This window comes from Diadema antillarum, unplaced genomic scaffold, assembly GCF_040938485.1.
Source record: "Diadema antillarum isolate AM-2024a unplaced genomic scaffold, OU_Dant_1.0 scf00000057, whole genome shotgun sequence".
In the NCBI taxonomy this organism is placed as follows: Eukaryota; Metazoa; Echinodermata; class Echinoidea; order Diadematoida; family Diadematidae; genus Diadema; species Diadema antillarum.
In genome coordinates this window covers 2,849,399-2,871,209 of record NW_027270946.1, presented here as the reverse complement: position 1 = coordinate 2,871,209, position 21,811 = coordinate 2,849,399, and the positions used below count along the sequence as shown (strand labels likewise).

General features: G+C 38.5%; 1 protein-coding gene across 1 annotated transcript in view; it reads right to left on the bottom strand.

The window, feature by feature from the left end:
• Positions 1–665: 665 nt before the first annotated feature.
• The window catches only part of LOC139715930 (uncharacterized), a 57,073-nt gene continuing 35,927 nt past the window's right edge, over positions 666–21,811 (bottom strand). The window contains exons 9-19 of the mRNA XM_071627481.1: positions 17,006–17,095; positions 10,761–11,023; positions 7,901–9,501; positions 7,382–7,549; positions 6,515–6,685; positions 5,752–5,970; positions 4,971–5,141; positions 3,399–3,530; positions 2,544–2,920; positions 1,315–1,399; positions 666–726 (exon numbers count right to left, since the gene is read on the bottom strand). Coding sequence (XP_071483582.1) covers positions 688–726; positions 1,315–1,399; positions 2,544–2,920; positions 3,399–3,530; positions 4,971–5,141; positions 5,752–5,970; positions 6,515–6,685; positions 7,382–7,549; positions 7,901–9,501; positions 10,761–11,023; positions 17,006–17,095 — 3,316 coding nt within the window. The 3' untranslated portion in view covers positions 666–687. The remainder of the gene's footprint in view (positions 727–1,314; positions 1,400–2,543; positions 2,921–3,398; positions 3,531–4,970; positions 5,142–5,751; positions 5,971–6,514; positions 6,686–7,381; positions 7,550–7,900; positions 9,502–10,760; positions 11,024–17,005; positions 17,096–21,811) is intronic.

Here is a 21,811-nt window from a genome sequence, read left to right as displayed (position 1 = left end):
AGCCCCCCCCCCCCGGTCTTTTTAGGGTTAATGTGGAAGAACGCTAGTTTTGGTTGAGATGGGGTTTCAGATTTCGCGTGTGTGCGTGTGTGCGTGTGTGTGTGTGTATGTGTGTGTGTGTGTGTGTGTGTATGAGATAATGAGACACTGCTTATGAAATATGAAAAAGCATTCAGTTCTTAAAGGAAATCAACGCTTATTGGATGAACATCGGCTTTGAAATGGATAAGCATCGATATTCAAAAACAAAGTAAAACCAAGTGGTTGTATAAAAGTTGGGTCTAACCTTTTATTAGGACCACTTTGTGCTTGGATATCTCAGTCATTCCAAAATCGATTTCGATCAAATAAACTGAAGTCCTCTTTGAATTGCACACTCTTTTCATATTTCACAGGTGCGGTTTCTCACTTCTTACAAAAGAAGAGTTAAGGACCTGAAGCCCCATCTCAAGCAAAAGTACGTACCATCCCTTTGAAGAGACAGACATTTGATATGAAAATGATGTATCAGGCGAACTGTTTGACAAAACTGCATTGATATTATGGAGATCGCTATGACAGCATTCTTACATACAAATGTACATTTACATCACTTCAAACGCTCTCATTGGTTCCGATGTTATTTTCGTTCTGCCTCTGTGATCTGGTTTGGGTAATTCCGAAGTCGCATGTGTTAACGCTGCGATATCATTCATCTTCCATCGACGAAGCTAGTTCCGGATTGTCCTGAAATGTATAGATAACGTATTAGTGATTGGTGGTCACAGGCTGGTGAAATCACACGGCGACACGATACAAAACTAGAAATGTGCTTGATGGGATTTTAGAAACACACACGCTATTTTGTGGAGCCTTCTTCACTAAAGCAATATGAATGATTGCAGCATGTGGTCGACAAGGATATCGAAAGTGGTTTTTTTTTCTGTCATAGGGACATGACCTCCAATCAAAGTTTTTAGGAAGTTTATTGATTTCGACTACTGACCTCGAGGATTGACTCATGACCCTCTCTGTGCCAAATGCAGTAACAAATTATTTCTCAAACTTTTATCGTTGTTAATGAAGTTTCCCTGTCGGACCACGCTCTGCAATATGATAACTTGAGTTTAATGTTACTATACAATATAAAGCTACACCATGCACTATATTTTTGAACTGACATTTATTGAAGTATAATGATTTTGATCAATTAATCAATCATTAATATCGATGTCAAACCGATTGTGCAAAAAAAATAATAATGATAATAAAATGTCACACAAGTTGGCCAGGGCAGTCGGAAGATGGTATAAACAAATACATGCATGAACTCACAGGCCCGTGCTCGATCGTGAAACCTCGACTGAAGTATTCAGCAGCATGACAGTCCAATTCTTCGTTTGTGCAACACTCGATCATGCTGAAAGTAGGGATACAAATGACGCAGTTTAATACCGTGACCCTTACGTCAGCTGTCGATGAGTTGAGGGTAAAAAACTCACTCAAAAATACATATCTCCTGTTTTTTCTCTGTTTCATTCGAAATGATAAACAAATGACACTTACATCATATATCATGTGATGAATTTCATACCGAGGTAGAACGTAACTTATGTTGTATTCCGCTCCTTCCTCTGTCACATTATGAGGTATTAGGTGCGCCTTCTCATGATGGAGGCTAAAGCATTTTTAAGATTTAAGTTGTTTGCTAAGATAATATTATAATTACTGGGATGAAAATAGTCATATAGTTTATACTTATACATGCTCACATGCATATCCGATTGTAATTTTCCGCTGCAATCTGCCCATTTTCGCGGACGCTCAGGTTCCTTTTCAACTCGCAACAAACCAAAGAGACAGAGTACCTATAATGAATATATTATGTCCTTTGGGCTAAAGCTCTTTGTAAGATTTCTTGTGACTTGCAATCTAAAAAGTGAAATAATTTCAAAGCAGGAAAAACTTTAATGGGAAACTTCACACAAGATCAAAAATTATCCAAAGAACATAGTACTACATCCCATTTTTTTCTCCAATTACGTGATCCTTTGCTGCCATTGTCATCGCCATTTTGTGCAAAATTAATGCGCTGGAAACAAGTTCGTTATTCCGATACTTACTTCATTAAATAATCCTATCGTTTATCCATTTTTTTTTTTTTTTTAATCGAAGAAGGCCTATACAGAGCAAGGGTCCGTCTGACAAAACTGTCCGTGTAGAAGATGTTTGTTTTGAAACGGCGTTATGCAAAAGCCAAAATACGTCAAAAATTAAAAAGCAGTGAGTGTAGACTTAATTTCCTGTCATATTCTAAATTTGAAAGACTACGGAGAAATACGTCATAAGCAGCGCAGCCAGCATATCTACAAGGGGTATTTCGAAGGCTCCATATTTCGATAATAAGGAATGTGATAGTAATGCCTCTCAATGAGCAAAAGTAATTCCAAATCAGGGAGACATATGATTATAATTATTATCTAATCATCATGTGAATGAGGTATTATGATTTTTGGTAAGCCTCCTACAAATTGAAGAAGAGTGGCGGTTCTATAAATGGATACCTGACACGCTCGAGAGTTGGGTGATTCATCAGGGACTGAAGCGCTTCTTCTGCTTGATTATTTCCAAACGTAACCCTCCTGATCGTCAATTCACGAAGACCGGGAAACTGGTCACGAAGAACTTCGCAGCTCATCGCCGCACCTGTCGACGACCGCAGCAGTGAAACACGGTCGTGGGGCTCGATCACGAGTTCGGCGATATCAGGCAACAGCAATTGAAGGAGTGTGTCTGGCCTGACGACCTCGAAGATTCGGAGGGTGACTCTACGCACCTTCTGAAGCGCCCTCATCAGTCCGGTTTCGTGCCACCTCGCCAGTGTCCAGTCGTCAACAATCAGATCCACCTCTGCATTGGTGGTGCTATCGGCATCGAATCCCTGTGGAAACAAGCCGTGTAAACATATGGGGAGAATGTTCCTTTTCAAAATTCTTGTCACAAAACAAGGAAGCATCTGAATTATTAAAAACCATTATATTGCTTCTGAAAGGCAAGTAATCTAACGTAAATTTTTATATGAGTATCACGGTCATATCTACCCAGGGTATCCTCTTCAGTGTTTAATAGCACTGCTTTTCGAAATGGCCTACGTCAGGTCCATACACGCAATTTACACTTAACATATTTGCTGGTCGTACTAAAGGACATTTCGAATTTCTATACACGTATGTAGATGTGTGAGTACTATAGACATGTATAGATACACCAGGGAGGCGACACCTCCCTGGATACATTTTGCATTTCGATCATCAAGGTTACACCGCATTATAAAGCCGAATCATTACATTGTATCATGGCAGGACTGGACGAAGAACAATCACACATTTTGACGTCCCACACAGCCGATTTGTACAAACCTGCTCTGTCGAATCCTGAGCTGGCTCAGCGTTGACATGGATCAGGGTGAGAGCCTTGAGGCGCGGCAACGAGAGGAACATCAACAGATACCTCAGAGGCATTGCCATGTACCTCAGTGTGAGTGATTGCACCTAGGCAAAGTAGAAATACAATTCCATATATGACATTTGATGCAAGGGGACTTTTGGAATATTGTCTTGCCCAACCAACATGCCTCCACATAATTTGTTTCTCTCATCACGCTTCATTTATGTCGTAATATTTGAATGCAAAGTGGAGATCTCTCTGTCAAATGTTGCACAATATTGTTTTTGGAAGAATGCAATTTTACCTTAATACTCAAACCTCGGATTTTTCGAAAATTTAGAGAAATATTAACATCTTTTAGCATCAAACTTAATAGAGATAGCTACAGCCCTGTTGCTTCAAAAGATGCCTTCAATCACTGCAAAAACGAACCAGGATAAGATATGCAAATCCTGCCATTCAGTTCTCCATCATCATTACTGTCATTTCTTCGCACGTAACGTAAATGGGTGAAACAGTAGTATACTAAGTTCGATGACCTTGCATCTGTCAAAATGTTTCGAGGTGGAGTGTCTTGAGAGCGAAGACCCCGTAAACTTTGATAGATAAGGACGCTGGTCCTACTGTGTCTAATAAACAATTCGAGATGAATGGACAAGATCGAGGAAAAAAGTCTTTGTGAACATAGTACTATTGTTTCGCGCTGAACTTGAGCTTATCTTTCATTTGACTTTATGACAGTATAAATTTTATCTTCAACGTGTCGAATTACTGCATTACTCCAGTTTCGATCCGATCAACAGGAACTGTAAATGGATTTAACTGAAGATCCACATTGCGCCAATTGCGCAATTAACACTTAACAAGTAAACAGGTGGAGTTTATCAAAGTGCGTGCTTTATCTCGATCAAATATTTACATGTATCCAAGGCAAGTAAGGTACATTTCCGTCCCCAAACAGATTACTCCGGTATCTGTTTTTGGACGGAAGTATATGGATACAGACTACTAAGGATACACAATTTGAAAGAAACACGACGAATAATAATAAGCATTGCAATGATTTAAGCATTCTACTTAAATCGACTGTATCTGCAAAGAGGCATTTTGATACCGAAAGGCATGTAGTTAGTTGAATTTGAGATTGCAATTACCAATGAGGATTTTTGCACAAACAGTGAAGTGAGTATACACCCAATCAAACTCAACGCAAACTAAACAACAAACCAAACAACAATTTAAAACACGTACAAAATGCCTCTTATTGAGCTCACATTTTGTCCACTGTCTGTTTCATTCCGCATTATGTGAATTGAATTAACGCCGTAAAAAAAGTGAACAAAAAACTTAACCTGCATTATCAGTACAAATGATCTATACTATGTCAACAATAACTTCAAAACTTAATGTTTTGGAATTGTACTAACAATAATATCCCCCCCCCCCCCTACAAACACACGTTATCGACGAGATCAATACTTCTTGATTGAGTAGTTTGTAATGATATCGATATGATCGATATATGCATTTACTGCTCAGCTAACCTGCGATGTTGCGACGTTCAAAGCCGTGATCGAGTAGAAGGCGTCGTGGGGCTGCAGGTGACAAAACGTCACGTCTTCCAGACAGGGCAGCCGAGCAACGCACCACGCCAGGTTCTCCGACGCCGACTCGCGATCACGTAACCTGATCCACGACGTCGTCATCGACTTGATCTGACGGCGAATTGATAAAAGGGAACATTTTTATGAGATACTTTATTCACACGTAAACGTCAACCGTGATCACGCGCGTGTTTATGTGAAACGTGAGAGTATCGGCCGATTTCATTCGGAGGAAATGACTTTCACACTTTCTAATCATGGCAGCGGTACAACAACATTGCCTTTGTTCTTGTCATCATATACTAGTATACGACTCTGAAAACAAACTTGGTGTATAACTGGAATCTTCGGCCGATGTTACCGTCTTTTTTTTTACTAACTGATCTAACATTCAACACTTCTCGAAGCACGATGCAATGCAAGAATTGGTGGGTTAATATCAAATTACGTCCACAAAAATAGAGCCATACCCACGTTGCTCATATAAAAATATCCGTGACCCGTAATGCAACCCAATTCATGTTTACTGACTGGATAAAATGCATGTCGGTAGTAAAGACCCATCACACGCTAATCAAGGAAGCCTTTCAAATTTTGAGGAACACATGAAATCGCTTATCCCTGGCTATCAATACACAGCACGAATTCCTATTGTTTAATCAAAATATACGGCCCACCGTTCCATTTCTTAATCCCGTTTTCATCTATTAAGGAGCCTCACTTTGGACAGATCGCAGGCAGCGACCACACCATCGCTGGCGTGAATTACCTTGCAGGAGAGAGCATTAGACCGCATCGTTGAGTAAAAGGAATCATGCAACTCCGTGTCGCGAAGGAACACGTGGGAGAGAGCTCGCAGGGAGAGAAGGAAGAGGGCTATGTTCCGTGAGGCGGACTCCCGGTCACTGATGTCGAGCCATCGTATCACTATGTTCTCGATCTGTAAAGTTATATCAATTTTGACAAAACGAGACGAATTTGATTTCATAATATGGCCCTTTTCATGGCGACATACTATTCTTGACGTTTGACATTTGTAAATCCTGAATATGAATGATTGTATTTATTAACTTTATTAACGATAAAAATCTTGCCCGTCGTGAAAAACAAACAAACAAACACACAAAACAGCATAATTCGATTTCTGGAGATGAAGCAAAGTTTATATCGCAAATGTTATTAGCACAACCTCTGTATGACCATGGAGGTAGAAAAGAATCTACCTCCATGGTATGACGTCATTATGATAAGGGGTGTAATGTGGTGCTATAATGGCATTTGCACACTATACGCAGGGGCGGATCCAGGAATTCCGTAAAGAGGGGGCGTGTTTACAAAATTAAAGGGGAGCGCACGCACCCCTCCCCCCATTTTTTCTTTTTATTTCTTTTGTTTCAACAAAAAATAAAGGGGGGGGGGGCGTGCGCCGGTTGCGGTCCTCCCTGGATCCGCCCCTGATACGCAAATGAGGAAAATGCACATACCTTGCAATTCCACACGCGCGACACACACGCGGCAAAGAAAGCGTCGTGAAGTTGTGTCTTGCAAAGGGTCACATTTCTCAGAGAAGGCGCTGTACATAAATACGTAGCCAGATGCTGGGAGGCCAGTTCTTGATCGTGGAGAAACATCCCACGTAGTTCAAACGTATGCACCTGTAATCAGAAGATGGAAATGCCACCTTTGTTCCAAATTAAGACCGTTATTTTGACAATGTTGCGCAATATTGACTTCAGTCACTGATCAAAAAAGAGCGTCGCGAACAAGTTCGTCTTGAAGACACAAGTTTTGATAACTGGAATAATCTTAATCTCTCTACGTAATGGTAAAATTTGAAGAGTATGGAGGGTTACCATGTTTACATTGTATGTTGACCAATAGAGTCATAGTTTTCATCAAAAGTAAATAAAAACAGATAAACAAAAACAAAGACAAAATCTTCATTGCTTATGGGTTCGCACTGGTTGAATCAACAAACGATTCGTGTAACCTTATTTTCTTATTTCACACGCACATTTTAAACGAAGAGAGTATAAAAACGTGATGGGAGCACTCTTCTGACCATTTTTCAAAGGATTATAAACATACAGTTTTGTGTTCTTTAAATCAACTAGAGTTTGCTTTCTTTTGGTATATTCAATTTCAAGTCATGACAGGTACAAAACAATATAACTTGCAAATTACAAATTTTACAGGTTACTTACAACATCTACAGCTTACTTACAACATCCACAGCTGTGGGATCATAACATACAACCTGATTGCTTGTTGGAAATGAATCGTTTCGAAAGCCCGGCAAATAAAGTAAAGGAACCATTTATACAAAACTACAAAGCAAACATATCTCTTACCTTCGACGAAGGAGCGTCAAGCGCTAGGATACTGTAGAAGTCTGGGTGGAATGATAGAGGGACATACTCCCCTATCTTGACATAATTGAGCGACGTGGTGGAACATATATCTTCGGCAAGCTCCCGGGAAACTGTCCGTCCACAGGACTTCTTCAGCTCGAGTTTCTCCTGGATCGAGACATTGGATGGAAATGACCTTGCTTAGATTTCCATGCATCAAGCACGACACAGATGGGAAGATGTATACATGTGCAGATCTACGTGTGACTTAAGATTACTACTTTGCAAACAGGAGAATATTGCATCACGTTCCAGAGGGAACTACTGAATTGGCTCTCATAGAAGATTCGCTCTTAAAAATGATTTTCAATATTAATCAACAAAATCGAGCAGCCACTTTTAGAGGACATTGGCTATATATCATCACGTTACATATCTGGTTGGTTTTATAAGTCAACGTTTCATATATTTTTCTTAATTTCAAACGTCTTTAGGATTTACAGTCCCTTGCTGACATACCAAGTACTGGTTCTCCATGATGAACAGGTATGCCAGAGCTGTATGCGCAGACATACCCTGACATATCTGCAGCTCCTTACAACCCATCAGGATTTTCTCGTGAACAACACCCGCTGCCGACTGGTCGTTGCATTCGAAGGCGGTGTCGACGATGAAATGCTTGATCTGATCGCCAGCCTTCCTGATTCCGAGGTGCTGTCCACCATTGCTGCACATGCGCGTGAGAATATCCAAGCCCACTGTTTGATCTTGGGACGTGGAGAAGTACAGCATGAAATGGAACTCCCGTGCCTTGGGAAGAATGACCAGGTCAAGAAGCCTGGCATATTCTGTAGGGTCTGTGTCATACAGTGATGCCAGATGCATTCCCGCCAGGTACTCCTGGAAGAGTTTGTGAGGGAACATGACCTTTGACACCATGGGTAACTTCCTCCTGTCGTACCTCTCTCGCCGGGTTGCGATTCCTCTTTCCTGAGTCAGAACACCAACCTTGCAACCTAATTCTATCGCCTCTTCACATTCACTGAAAGCAGCAGGCGAGAAAGCAAGTTTATTTTCGAGAAGCCCAGCAAAGGCCACTTTGCTGATCTCTATCATACATTCGTCTACGACCTGGAATTGTTCATTTACCAAAGGATCGGTGAGGTTTTTACAGTGTTTTGAGATATAATGGTCCTGCAGGAACAAAAACATTTCCTTGAACAGCTGCGAGAACGTTTGCAGTTTGCGAATCATTTCTCGTTTTCCACCACTTCCGTCTTGCCACATCAGACACAGCATTGCTGAATATATGGGAAACGGGGCCATATTTTCTGTAATAACGTCACTTTCGTCGATAAACTGAATCAAACTATCAGCAGTAGCAAGATCTTCCGCAAAGAACTTCCTAATGTACGTTGACACGTTTTCTCTGCTGAAACCCTCGACTCCGATAAATGCATATGCGTCTCTAAGATCTTGATTCCATCGGATTTGATCCGCTTTCCACGGTCGTGTTGTCACGAGTACTGTGCCCTTCTTGAATCGGTCAGAGCGCAGTATCTGGACGATGGTTCTCTTGCTCGAGTTTGACAGGTCCCCGTCGAATTCGTCCAAGCCGTCAAAAACAACAAACACCTTTGCAGGATTGGCGAGGATGTACTCGTCTATCTGCCTTGGGTGTACTGTGCTGCTTTCAGAGAGGTACCTCCTGGTGATATCTCCGATGCTCTCATCCTGCTCCACGTCTCGAAGAGGAACAACAACAACCATGTCGAACTCTTGAAAGAGAGCTCCTTTGGACCAGTCCCAGGCTATCTTCGCGCATAGTGTCGTCTTTCCCGAGCCTCCCTCGCCTTCCACCAGTAAACGTTTCGGTAACTGACCCTTGACCTTCGTTGTCAGAAGTTTTTCGTAGTCCAGAGGCTTCTTCCGATTGGACCCTCTCTGCTTTTCGAGTAGGCACAGATTGGTGAACATATGCTCGAACTCAACGTATGAATCGATACCAAGAGGATCGATTTTCATCTTGCATAGTTGGGACAGGTAAAATTCCTCGAGATCTCTTCTGCACTCGGCCACCTGTTTATCCGTTAGGGGTGGAAACTTCTGATCCACAAGGCCTGTTTGAAAGAATTGAAGGAAAAATGTCAGAACTAATATACACTTTTTCTTCGTACGCAGTGATGTTTATTACACATACTTGGTACTCGTATAAACAACATTTACACGTGATACTTATCGGTACAAATAAGAATGTGAAAGACACTTCATGCTGTCTTTAGCCAGCAATTTTACTGCATGACGTATTGAAGAAATAGATGTCAGGGAAGCCAGTTGATTTTCGAATAATTTGATCACCCCCCCCCCCCCCACACACACACACACCCGTTGTGAAATACACGACTGTCGCAAACATACTCTGTACATGTGTACTCACAGAGTATACTCAAGCAAACTGTAAATCAAATCAAATCAAAAGCAGGGATGTCGAAAAGTCGCCTTCTCACATCCCTGCGAGAACCACTGCAACGCCGTGACAGAATTCCCAGTGAAAATAACAATAGTAGTCCTAACTACCTCAAAACACCTTGTTCATTTATTCACGTTACTCATAGAGTTCTGTGTTTGAATGTCTATAAGCTTTGTATATACTTCATACGCGGGGAACGAAATTAGATGTACAAATTTGTGCTGTGCCATCCACTTGCAATTACTATAACTCTACAGTTTATAAAACTTCTTGTTACTGCTAAAAAAAAAAGGGCCAAACAAAAAAAAAAAAAAAATGTACATGAAAAATCTACAGTCATTCTAAAATGGCAATTCCGCCCCTCACTGTAGTTACCTTTGATTGATAGAGTAAAAGACATGAAAAAGGGGAATTTATGGGATTTTAAATTTTGAGAAACCTCTACGAAATAGAGACGTAGAAGTAGTTTACATATGCAAATGAGGTGATGATGTATGAATGGACTACCTTCCTCCTATTCTTTGTTTTTTCAACGACACCACTTCATTATCTGTCGTATTAGATATTATATGCGATACGAATATTGAGCAATGCTGGCTTACATAGGAGAAGATGTTACAGTTACTAAACTACAAACAAATCGACCGAAAACAATATTTTGTGTAAAAACAACTGGGAGAGTTATGACGTGATAAGATCATGACGTAATCCAATCTATATTAGGTTGTTGTGACTGACATCCCACTGCATACTGTGACAAATTTTAAAATTCCTTATCTTGAGTACCTCATTCCAATTTTAATGAAGCTTCGACCATACTGTTTTCTTGTTGTTGTTGTTTTTTTCTCTATTCATTCAAGTCAACTAAAATATCTTGTGGCATGTAAAATACGCTATATTAGGTCTCACCTTTCCGAACTTTGTCAGCCAGTTGAACCAATCGACACTTCTGAAGAGTGATGACCAGTATATCTCTGGACTGCGCTTCGGGTACCGTCTTCAACCAGTCGGTCAACATGAAGTAAGACGCCTCGAGATAATTTCCCCGGTCACTCATATATCGGCGCAAGGCTGCGTCTTCCATTCCGAGGCCCAGCCCAACTTTCTTGAAATCATCAGGGCCCATCAATTCAGCGAGTTTGTGAAGCTCGAGAGCTGACAACCAGGATGGACTTTAAAGAACGAAGAAAGCAGAAACGGATCTTTTTCATATACACATGGATATCTTATTCGTTATTATTGTTAGCTTTTTCTAAAATGAGCAGGTAAAGCGGTTTGAATTAGGCCTACAAGGAGTCAAGAAACTTTCAGTTTATACATTGTTCTCTGCTTTTATTCTACTTCCTTTTCAACGGCTCGACACGTATCACTGAAACAAAATTTTTTTCGAAATTCGATTTTTTTTTTGGGTTTCTTTTGTTTTTATAAAAGGATCCGCCACTGGACATGCATCTCTGAAACAAGTCTTTTGAAGGCGGAAGGATTTTTTTCTACCATCGTGTATCAAGGAAACAAATCGATGGGTACAACAAATAGGCCGGTGAAGTACAATAGCTTGTACACTTGATCTAGAAAAATTAGTAAAATAATTGCAAATATGCTTGGGTGATTATTCTACCGTTGTTTAAGAAAAAAGTTGTGCAAAAGATTAGAGACATTATGGTTCCTTTTGAATTGATTGATATTTGGCGTAGTATGAATGGTAACAAAAGACAATTTACTTGGAGACAAAACTCCCCTCTTGTTCAGTGCCGGCTTGATTATTTTTTTAGTAAATAAGGACTTAAAACATCAGATTAAAAGGGTGAATATTGTTAGAGCCTTACGGACAGACCATTCAGCTGTGTGTCTGGAAATACTTACGAATAAGAATAAGCGAGGGAAAGGATATTGGAAGTTAAACGCCTCACTACTCCAAGATGAGGAATATGTTAGGGTTATGAGAGAAAGTATTCATCCCTGGAAAAGGAGTATTCCTTTTTGGAACCAAGAACTAAATGGGACTGGATTAAGTATAAGATAAGATGTTTCAATGTGGAGTATTCTAGAATAGTACAGAAGCAAATAACTGATATTGAGCAACAGTTAAGAAGTAAATTGAATGTATTTGAAAATAAGCTTGCAATCAAGGGAGAGGAAGATGTTATTGTTGAAATAGAAAAAATAAAGGAGGAGTTGATGGAAATAGATAATAAAAGAGTTGCTGGGCTCATGGTTAGGTCAAGGAGCCGATGGTATGAGAAAGGTGAAAAAAGTAATGATTCTTTTTTAGGTCTGGAAAAGAGAAATAATCAAGAAAGTTGTGTTATAAATCGAAAGTGGGTGGCAAGTTAGTCACGGAATTTAGAGATATTCTATTTGCCCAAATGCAATATTATGAGAAGTTATATGCTTCAAAATTGGAGGCTGGTTTTGAAAATCGATGTAATGCCTTTCTAGAAAAAACTAATGTTCCTTCCCACTTTAACGGTGGAAGAAAGAGAGGAGCTGGAAAAACTCATATCTAAAAAAGAATGTAGAGAGGTATTGAATGATTTGGCTGAAAACAAGAGTCCTGGAAATGACGGTATTCCAGTGGAATTCTACCAGACCTTTTGGAATGATTGAGAAGATATTTTTATGGACTCGGTATTAGATAGTTTTGATAAAGGAGAAATGTCTACCTCACAAAGGCAAGCAATTCTCATTCTGATTAAAAAAGAAGGTAAAGATGAAAGGGAGTTAAAGAATTGGAGACCGATATCTCTGTTGAATGTGGATGTGAAAATTGTAACTAAAGTTTTTGCTAAACGAATATGCAAGTTTATAGATAAATTGATCAGTGTTTGTCAGACCGGTTTTGTCAAGGGAAGATACATAGGTGAATCCATTAGAGTTATTATAGACATTATGTTTTATACTAAAATGCATAATATACCAGGATACTCTGGATTATGATTTTTTCTAGATTATGAAAAAGCCTTTGATTCTTTAGAGTGGGATTTTATGATGAAAGTATAAGGCAAATTTGGGTTTGGACCCAAGTTCCAGAGTTATATTCAAACATTCTACAAGAATAAGCATATAAGGATTAGAACCACCACTTGCTGTCGGGCGAAAGCTCGGTGGTCTAGTGGAGATGACGCCTGTCCGGTGATCAGGAGGTCGTAGGTTCGAATCCTGCTCGAGTATATATGTACGCCCATGATCTTTTTTATCATGGCTACTACTAAAACACTGATCAATTCAGTGCTTATTTACGTCGATGTAGGGCAATTTGTCAATCAGTTGCAATGAAAACATCTCGACGGAAGAACTTCATGAATTTGAATAACAAAGCAGTACCCGCTGCATGCTATAAGGATTAGAACCACCACTTGCTGTCGGGCGAAAGCTCGGTGGTCTAGTGGAGATGACGCCTGTCCGGTGATCAGGAGGTCGTAGGTTCGAATCCTGCTCGAGTATGTACGCCCATGATTTTTTATCATGGCTACTACTAAAACACTGATCAATTCAGTGCTTATTTACGTCGATGTAGGGCAATTTGTCAATCAGTTGCAATGAAAACATCTCGACGGAAGAACTTCATGAATTTGAATAACAAAGCAGTACCCGCTGCATGCTATAAGGATTAGAACCACCACTTGCTGTCGGGCGCAAGCTCGGTGGTCTAGTGGAGATGACGCCTGTACGGTGATCAGGAGGTCGTAGGTTCGAATCCTGCTCGAGTATGTACGCCCATGATTTTTTATCATGGCTACTACTAAAACACTGATCAGTGCTTATTTACGTCGATGTAGGGCAATTTGCCAATCAGTTGCAATGAAAACATCTCGACGGAAGAACTTCATAAATTTGAATAACAAAGCAGTACCCGCTGCATGCTATAAGGATTAGAACCACCACTTGCTGTCGGGCGAAAGCTCGGTGGTCTAGTGGAGATGACGCCTGTACGGTGATCAGGAGGTCGTAGGTTCGAATCTTGCTCGAGTATGTACGCCCATGATTTTTTATCATGGCTACTACTAAAATACTGATCAATTCAGTGCTTATTTACGTCGATGTAGGGCAATTTGTCAATCAGTTGCAAAGAATAAGCAGTTGTGTTTGTAGTAATGGTCATACTTCTGGTTATTTTGGTCTGAGTCGAGGAGTAAGACAGGGAGACCCTATATCTCAATACTTGTTTATACTTTGTGTAGAAATACTTTCGAGTGCTGTACGTCAAAATAAACAAATTAGAGGTATAGAAATTGATGGGCATGCAGTAAACATAGTACAATATGCAGATGATACCACTTTGGTTTTGGCTGATTTAGAATCCGCAAAGGAAGCGTTTAATATAAATGAAGAATTTTTTTTCAGGTCTTAGAATTAATAAAAGCAAAACGAATGCTATGTGGTTGGGATCAAAAAGAAATTGTAAACTTAAACCTCTTGATATTAATTTGCCATCTGAACCCTTTCGGGTATTGGGCTTATTATTGTCTTCCGATATGGAACAGATGATTTAAATTTTGAGAAATGTTTAGTAGATGTGAAAGTTATACTTAATGTTTGGAGAAAAAGGAATTTGAGTTTGATAGGGAAATACAAATAGTGAAAACATTTGCTATATCAAAATTTGTTTATTGTGGGTCCGTTTTGCCCATACCAAGTCATATACTGAAACAATTAGAGAGTGTTATTACAGATTTTGTATGGAATGGGAAAAATAGATATGTTAAAAAATTAACCCTATTGGTTCGTATGAACAAGGTGGTTTAAATATGATACATATCCCTTCTTTTTTCAATGCATTGAAGGTAAAATGGATTTCAAGATTTTGAATGAAAGTAGCTCTCTGTGGTCAGTTATCTTTAGGTATTTCAAGAAGAAATTTGGAGGTCATTTTATCTTATATTGCAACATGTCTAAAAAGAGTTGTAAAACAATGGGCCAGTGCCCAAGTTTTTACAGGGATATACTGAGTGTCTATTTTGATTTTCGACTTTTAGATTCAAAACATACAGAAAAAAAGTGAGATTATTGTATGGAATAATGAATATGTTAGAGTAAATGGTAGAACGGTGTTTTTGGCAGAATTTGTTAGAGCTGGTTTATGGTATATTTCAGATCTGTTTGATAGAGAAGGCAGATTGATAGATTTCAACACATGGGTGAGGAGGGGAGTTGAAAAGCAAATGTATATGAAATGGTGCTCGATTGTTTCTGCTATTCCAAAAGAATTGAAGTTGAGATGCCTTTCCAATCGGGAAACGATACCAGCCTTAAAACTCAGTTGTGTTTTTAAGGGCAAAGAAGTAGACTTTGAGAAGCTAACAACGCAGATTATTTATTGTATTTTGAAAGGCAAAAATTTTGAGACTCCAACATCGGAAATCTATTGGAGTAATAAAATATGCGATAGATGATATTACATGGAAGCTTATATACAAAATGTTCTTTGTGTGTTTAGCTGATACTAAGAGCAGAACATTTCAGTATAAAATTAATACAAGAACACTTCTTTTGAACAAAAGATTACACAAAATGAAAATTGTTGACTCTGAATTGTGTACCTTTTGTAAGCAAGTGGAGGAAACGCTAGAACATATATTCGCTGAATGTCAACATGCATGCTATGTGATTTTTGGGAAGAGTTTTTGAAATGGTGGCATACAAAGTTTGACATAAATCTACAATTGAAGGAAGAAGAGATCTTGTTCGGTGGAAGCCAGCATAGGCCCCTTTTGAATCACTGTATAGTTATAGCCAAACAGATGATATTGTATTGGGTATTTTGCCAACATTTGAACTGTTCTGGTCAAAGCTAAAAATCATATATGTGACTGAGAAGCAAATTGGTTTTCAAAATAGACTACTAAGTAAATTTGAAAGGAAGTGGATAAATCTGCATGCCTCCTTAACATGACATTTTGGCCGTTACTTTTCTTTGGTATGTGATATGGATAGCATAAATCAATATGTTAAATGTGAAATTTAAAAAAGCACAAACTTGTGTGCACCTGCTATTTCTTCCCTCTTTTTTGTCTGTTTTTGGTTTTTGTTATGTAAAATTATGTACAATGATTATTATTGTTTTTGTGAAAGGATGGACATTAAAAAAAAATGAAAGATAAAAAAAAGAATGATGAGAGAAAAGTACATTTTTCAGCATACATAACAACGATTCAAACCACAGCTGTTATATTGTCACCTCATTCCTATAAGATATTTTTATCAAGGAGACCGATCATGCAATGATGTAATGACTGACTGGCTTATGTGGTTCTTTATTTTGACAATGAAATCATTTCTATATGCTATGTGTGATCCCGACGGCATTGCTTTCGTACGCAATCAGTGTGCCAACAATAATGGAATGTTTGGTCAATTTAGGGCTTACAACTAATGATGACTCATCATGGTAAATACAACGTGTACGACTTTGTTGCACAACTTTGAATAACACAGCCTTACATGTTCTGAATGTCGGCATCAATGAAGAAGAGGCTTGTCTCCTGTAAGCATTGACGTGTAAACACGTGGGCAGGTGATGGTACTTATCGATTATTCCATGACTAACGTTCTTCGTTTGTTATCTGAATTTGCGCAATGACATGTTGGTTACGTAACGCCCTTTCTCTTGAACGAATTACGTTTATACATACACTTGGAGATTCAAAATTGTAGAAGACAACAAAATGTATAAGTCATATTCATTATGTCAAAGATGTTCCTTTTCTACCAGCCTGGGGTAAACTTAATTCAGTTTATTTCGAAATGTTTCGAATTATTTCGGACTGCAGCCCATTTAAACGTTGTAGGACTTATATACAGCGGGGAAGGAGCAGATGCCTGTGTTGAGTAATACAATTAAGGCATCATACAAAACGAACAAAAAAAGGTACATGAAACATGGAGCATCACATCGTGATTATGGTTGGCCACCAAGAGATGATAACACGACATTTTGTCAAAATGATACAAACTCACCACCTACAGAATACAGACCATTACCCGACTTGCGCCCTGTATTTCACGATTTACATAACAGAACACACTTCCTCATGAAAATACTCAGCATTTTCTATTCACGTTGTTGCGTTAGATATCGTGCATGCTAGTAAGTGTATTCATGGTTTGTGGCCATCTGAATTTTAAGGATCTTATTCTTAATTTACTCTACTTACTCAACAGGACAGGAGCGAAGTTCCACGTCTCCAGCCATCTTGGGTATATCCCCAGCAGTTTTGATGTGAGACGACAAGAAGATGATCGATCTGAAAAGTCGAAAAGAAAATCGAGAAATTTTGATTTTCATTTCAAAGAAGAGTTTATCTAAGAAATGATATATTCATCAATGTTATGTAAAAAAAAAAAGTATTCGGGTTTATTGCTATTCCTGCAGCTGTTACCATTGCCATTTCCTACTTAACTCAATATCGTAGTCAATATTATATCATGATCTATGTCATTATTTCCACTGTAACAGTTCCTAATGAGTTCCCTTGTCGGCAATCATTTACCCTCAGTCTTAATTGACGCATAGCGAAAATAATGCGTCACACACGCGTATAGGAGTTACATGTATTATTATGTGAAACGACCCTCGACGAGTTGGTTAAAAAAAACAATAGTGATAATGGTTAAACAATTCTTATAGGATAATCGAACAAACAGAACAGTGAACATGGTGAAAGTGTCCTTGGAATCGAATCAAATAACACATTATGACTCTTTACTGAAAGGAAAAATATAATCCTGCTGGAAATTACATAGACATGGGAAATCGCATCCCACGCATCACCCTATTTTGGAGTTGTATTGATATACAGTGATGTGCTGACATTTTTTTTAACACACGTATTGAAACGTTCCTTAACAATGATATTACTTCGCAAAGCAGAGAGAGCGTAAAGTGATGACATCATTGACTCGTCTATTTTGACTTCAATTACGACAGATATTAGTGTTTCAGGAAGACGGGTCATTTTCTTATTCTTTTATCATTTGCTTGATTTCAATGGAGCTTTGACTGTCGTGTTCCGGTGTACCAGAACATGAAGAGGAGTTTTTCTTTTTGGCATGACAAATATCTACAATAATCACGTCAATACGTGACTCAACTGAACTTTCGATTTGTGGCACAGTCATTACCCGTGGCAGTTTTAAAAAATCCATTATTTTTGTTTTTTATCTCACTACGGCAGGACATTCGAAAATAAAACATTCGTGCTACTCGCTCGAAAGCCTTATTCAACTTCCTGTCTTATTTTCACTTTCGGTTTTTTTTGTTTTTTTTTGTTTTTTTTTTTGGGGGGGGGAGGTATATAGAGTCCTGGTGCCACCTGAGAATTGAATGTAGGTCGTTTCCGTTGCAAATTATAATAAGAGGAAGTCCAATACCTGTATGCATAGAATTTATCCAACCTTTTTTTTTTTAGAGCAAAGCATTCATTCTACGATTCCGTTTCTGTTGTTGTTGTTGTTGTTGTCCTTCGCGTCATTATAACAATTGTCTAAGTTGCTTTCAGCTGTCAACGATGTTGTCTGTATGGTAAGTTTGCTTATAGTCGCAGCGTGTGTGTGTATTGCTGTTCACTCAGACTGGAAGCTTTGTTCCATGTTGGTGTCCAGTATTAAAGTATGTGAAATGTTTGTTGACTTGCAGACAGTACAATATAGGAAGTACACGTCGTACACGTTCATCGTTGTTTGTGTAAAAGCGAATATAAAGTACAATTGTTAATGATAGCTATGATATTGATAAAGACAATGCTGACGATAATAACGATAGTAAGATAAAATCAAAATGAACATAACTTTAGAATGTAATGGCATGTTCTTATTTATCAAAATTATGTAAGATGCGTAAATATTGAACGTCATTACAGTATATGCCTACATGTGGATATGTGGATTATATTCATTAAATGTGGAAACGCTAATGTGAGCTGTTTCAACAATACCGTCAGTTATGCTCAGACCCGATTTCTTTATGCCATGACTTTTAGTTCACGGGGTTCAGGCGATTGAAATTCCTACGTACATGTAGTGTATTATACATAATCATTTTCAAGGTGTCCACCAGTGAATACTAGTGATAGAAAAGATGTCCACACTCCTTGACAGATTTACCAGCTCATCTGTGAAAGGTTTTGAAATGGATGTGCACAATGTACGCATGGTGTACAAATGGCCTGCCTACCTGCAGTCGTAGGACCGTTCGGCTGACCCATGAAATGTTACACAACAACAATCTTGGGGATTCCCAGAATGACTGTGGACTATGGACATGGGTGCGATGCTTCACTAGTATACAACATCACAGCTCACATTGCATCAGACTATCGTGTGCGCTGCTGCAGCGCTAAGATGGAATTACACTCTGACATTATGGGTTTAAGGAGGTGAAAGAGAGCTTCCACCTCCCTGGTTTAACCAAAAGTACACAAATAATGCAATTTCACAGGGCGTAAGTGATTATGAATTGATAAATCCGATAAAGTGAGGTTGATAATTCTACGCCCTTCACCAAGTAACGTACATTATTTGTTTCATAATGGTGACATAATCTAAATTCCGCGGCAGATTTTTTCCAAGATTCCAAGGCCAGTGCCAGCTCAAGCTACACTTAAACTGAACCGCACACACAAACAAATATTATATACATGTATTTATTTAAATTATTTGCAATACACGGGCAATGCATCTGAGCGCAGACGAGTCTCGTTAGTACTGGCCATTAGTATGCAATGTACTATCACCCGGTGAACGATAAAGTGGGCCCTTAGACCAAATGAATAACATATCAATATTCAAGTATGCAACAATTTGAACATGGTAAATACAAATGCACCAATCCAACGTAAGACTGGTAAATTGAAATAACTATTAACGAGTAAGCACAAGAGGTATGAAAGTGCTCATCATTGCAACATTGCAGCGCCCTTATCCAGTATCATTTTTTTATAGACATACACTTGTGTACTACACATCGCAAACAAGGATAAACATTCATAGTGATAATAGAGAGACTCTTATAAAACGCCCATTCTACCTAAAAGCTCCTGCTTTTTACATTCTAATTACACACAAAACACACACACAAAAAAAAAACACCATAAAAGTTTAGTCTCCTGGCTATAACATGCAATCTTACACATATCTATAGATACCCATCCTTTCTACATAGATGCGCTGTATGCTGTATATTCCAGTATTATTTTTCTTTATTATTTTGTTCAACACTGGTATTCAGACTTGACCTCTATTTACGACATGTATATTGGTAGGAAATTTCAAATTCTTCCACCTATACCACAACGACACATTCTTTGCTTCTGAACATGACTCTGTCGCGTTAATTTCTGGGGTATGCTTATATCTAGGGGAAGAGGTTTCAACGCATGATAAGGTACATGTAGAGGAATCAACACACTAATTTCTGATACTGTTCAAAGAAGAAAAACAAACTAGATCAAATAATAAACCACAGGGTCAAAAGTTATGTCAATGGTTATAAGAATGCGGTCTTTAAACATTTTAGTTCCTTTCATTACCACAATGACCGTGTATTTTTATGTGTGGAAAGTATGGAAATACCAATCTACGTGTGTAATTTGCTCTGCGCATGTTTTTAGCTGTGTATGAAAAGTTTGAAGCATTTACTTGGATAGTAACCTCAATGAATAGTGATTTTACTTTTTTTCTTTAGTTATTTACTCTGTGGCCTCCAAACAATATGAAAACCATGATATAGCGCTCTGAGTACATCCGAAGTCTTCTTGAATTCTAAATTGATATGCGTTGTATAATGCTTCTGGAATTACCTGTCAATTCCTACTTGAAATAAATATGTTGTAAATTGACACTACATTGTATTGGCAACACTTTATGCAGAGTACATTCACTGTCTTTATATCCTGTACCACTTCATTCAACTATCAGTAAATCGACAGAAAGTTAAAGATACTTCATCGCTCTAAGCTTTTGAGCGTGAGCGTGTGCGTGTGTGTGTGTGTGTGTGTGTGTGTGTGTGCGTGTGTGTATGAGATATATTTGGGGGAATTTCTGGTTATTCAAATAGATCAAAATGTGTAAATACTTTGATTATCTTAACAAAATACATAATTTTTAAATCTAGAACGGGAAATAAGTTACCCACTGGAGAAAAGATGCAAAAGATTATTGTTGAATTAATAAATGAGGAAAAAATCCTTGCGACCAAGGCTGGGAAGCTACATGTACATTTACAAAAATGGGAATATTTTGAGACTTCGTTGAATAAACCAGTCTGAAGCTACGTGCAACGTCTGTGACTTTTAAGAAAATAGTAATGTTTCCATAGTATTCCACTCTTTCTTTTCTTCATTTTTTTCCCTTTCCTTCATTCCTCCTCCTCTTCTTCTCCTTCTTCTTTTTTTTTCTCTTGTGTTGTTTTGTATTTTCTCCCCCTCCTTTCCCATGCGTTCCTGTCAGCCTGTTGGCGGGCTGATTATATAACTATATTTACTATATTGTGATGTGTAGGCAAGAGCAGTTAACCAAATTAGGTGCATGTGTATGTGTGTGTGTATGGGTGTGTTTGTGTGTGTTTGTGTGTTGCATGTGTACAGATAGGGGTGGGGGAGGAAACAGGAAGGGAGGGAACTGGTGGGGGTGGTCATAGGGACTCAGTAAGGGATATGAGTTAGTAGGTGTATGGGCGGGTATTGGTTGATAAATAATATGGTTCCATTATTTATTACTGTATAATTTTGCTGCATAATTCATTTGGATGATTATTAAGATTAATGCTAGAAGAATTGAATTATCACTGTTAAATTTAAGCAATTTTTTGAGAGCATAGGGGAAGTGACTGTATGTAAATTGATAATTGTTCATGCAAATGTAATTTTTGTTATGTCATTATGTACAGCAATAGCAAATTTGCTATTATGATCACAAATGTATATTTTCGTCATTTCAATTGTAGCAAATGAAAATTGTTATTT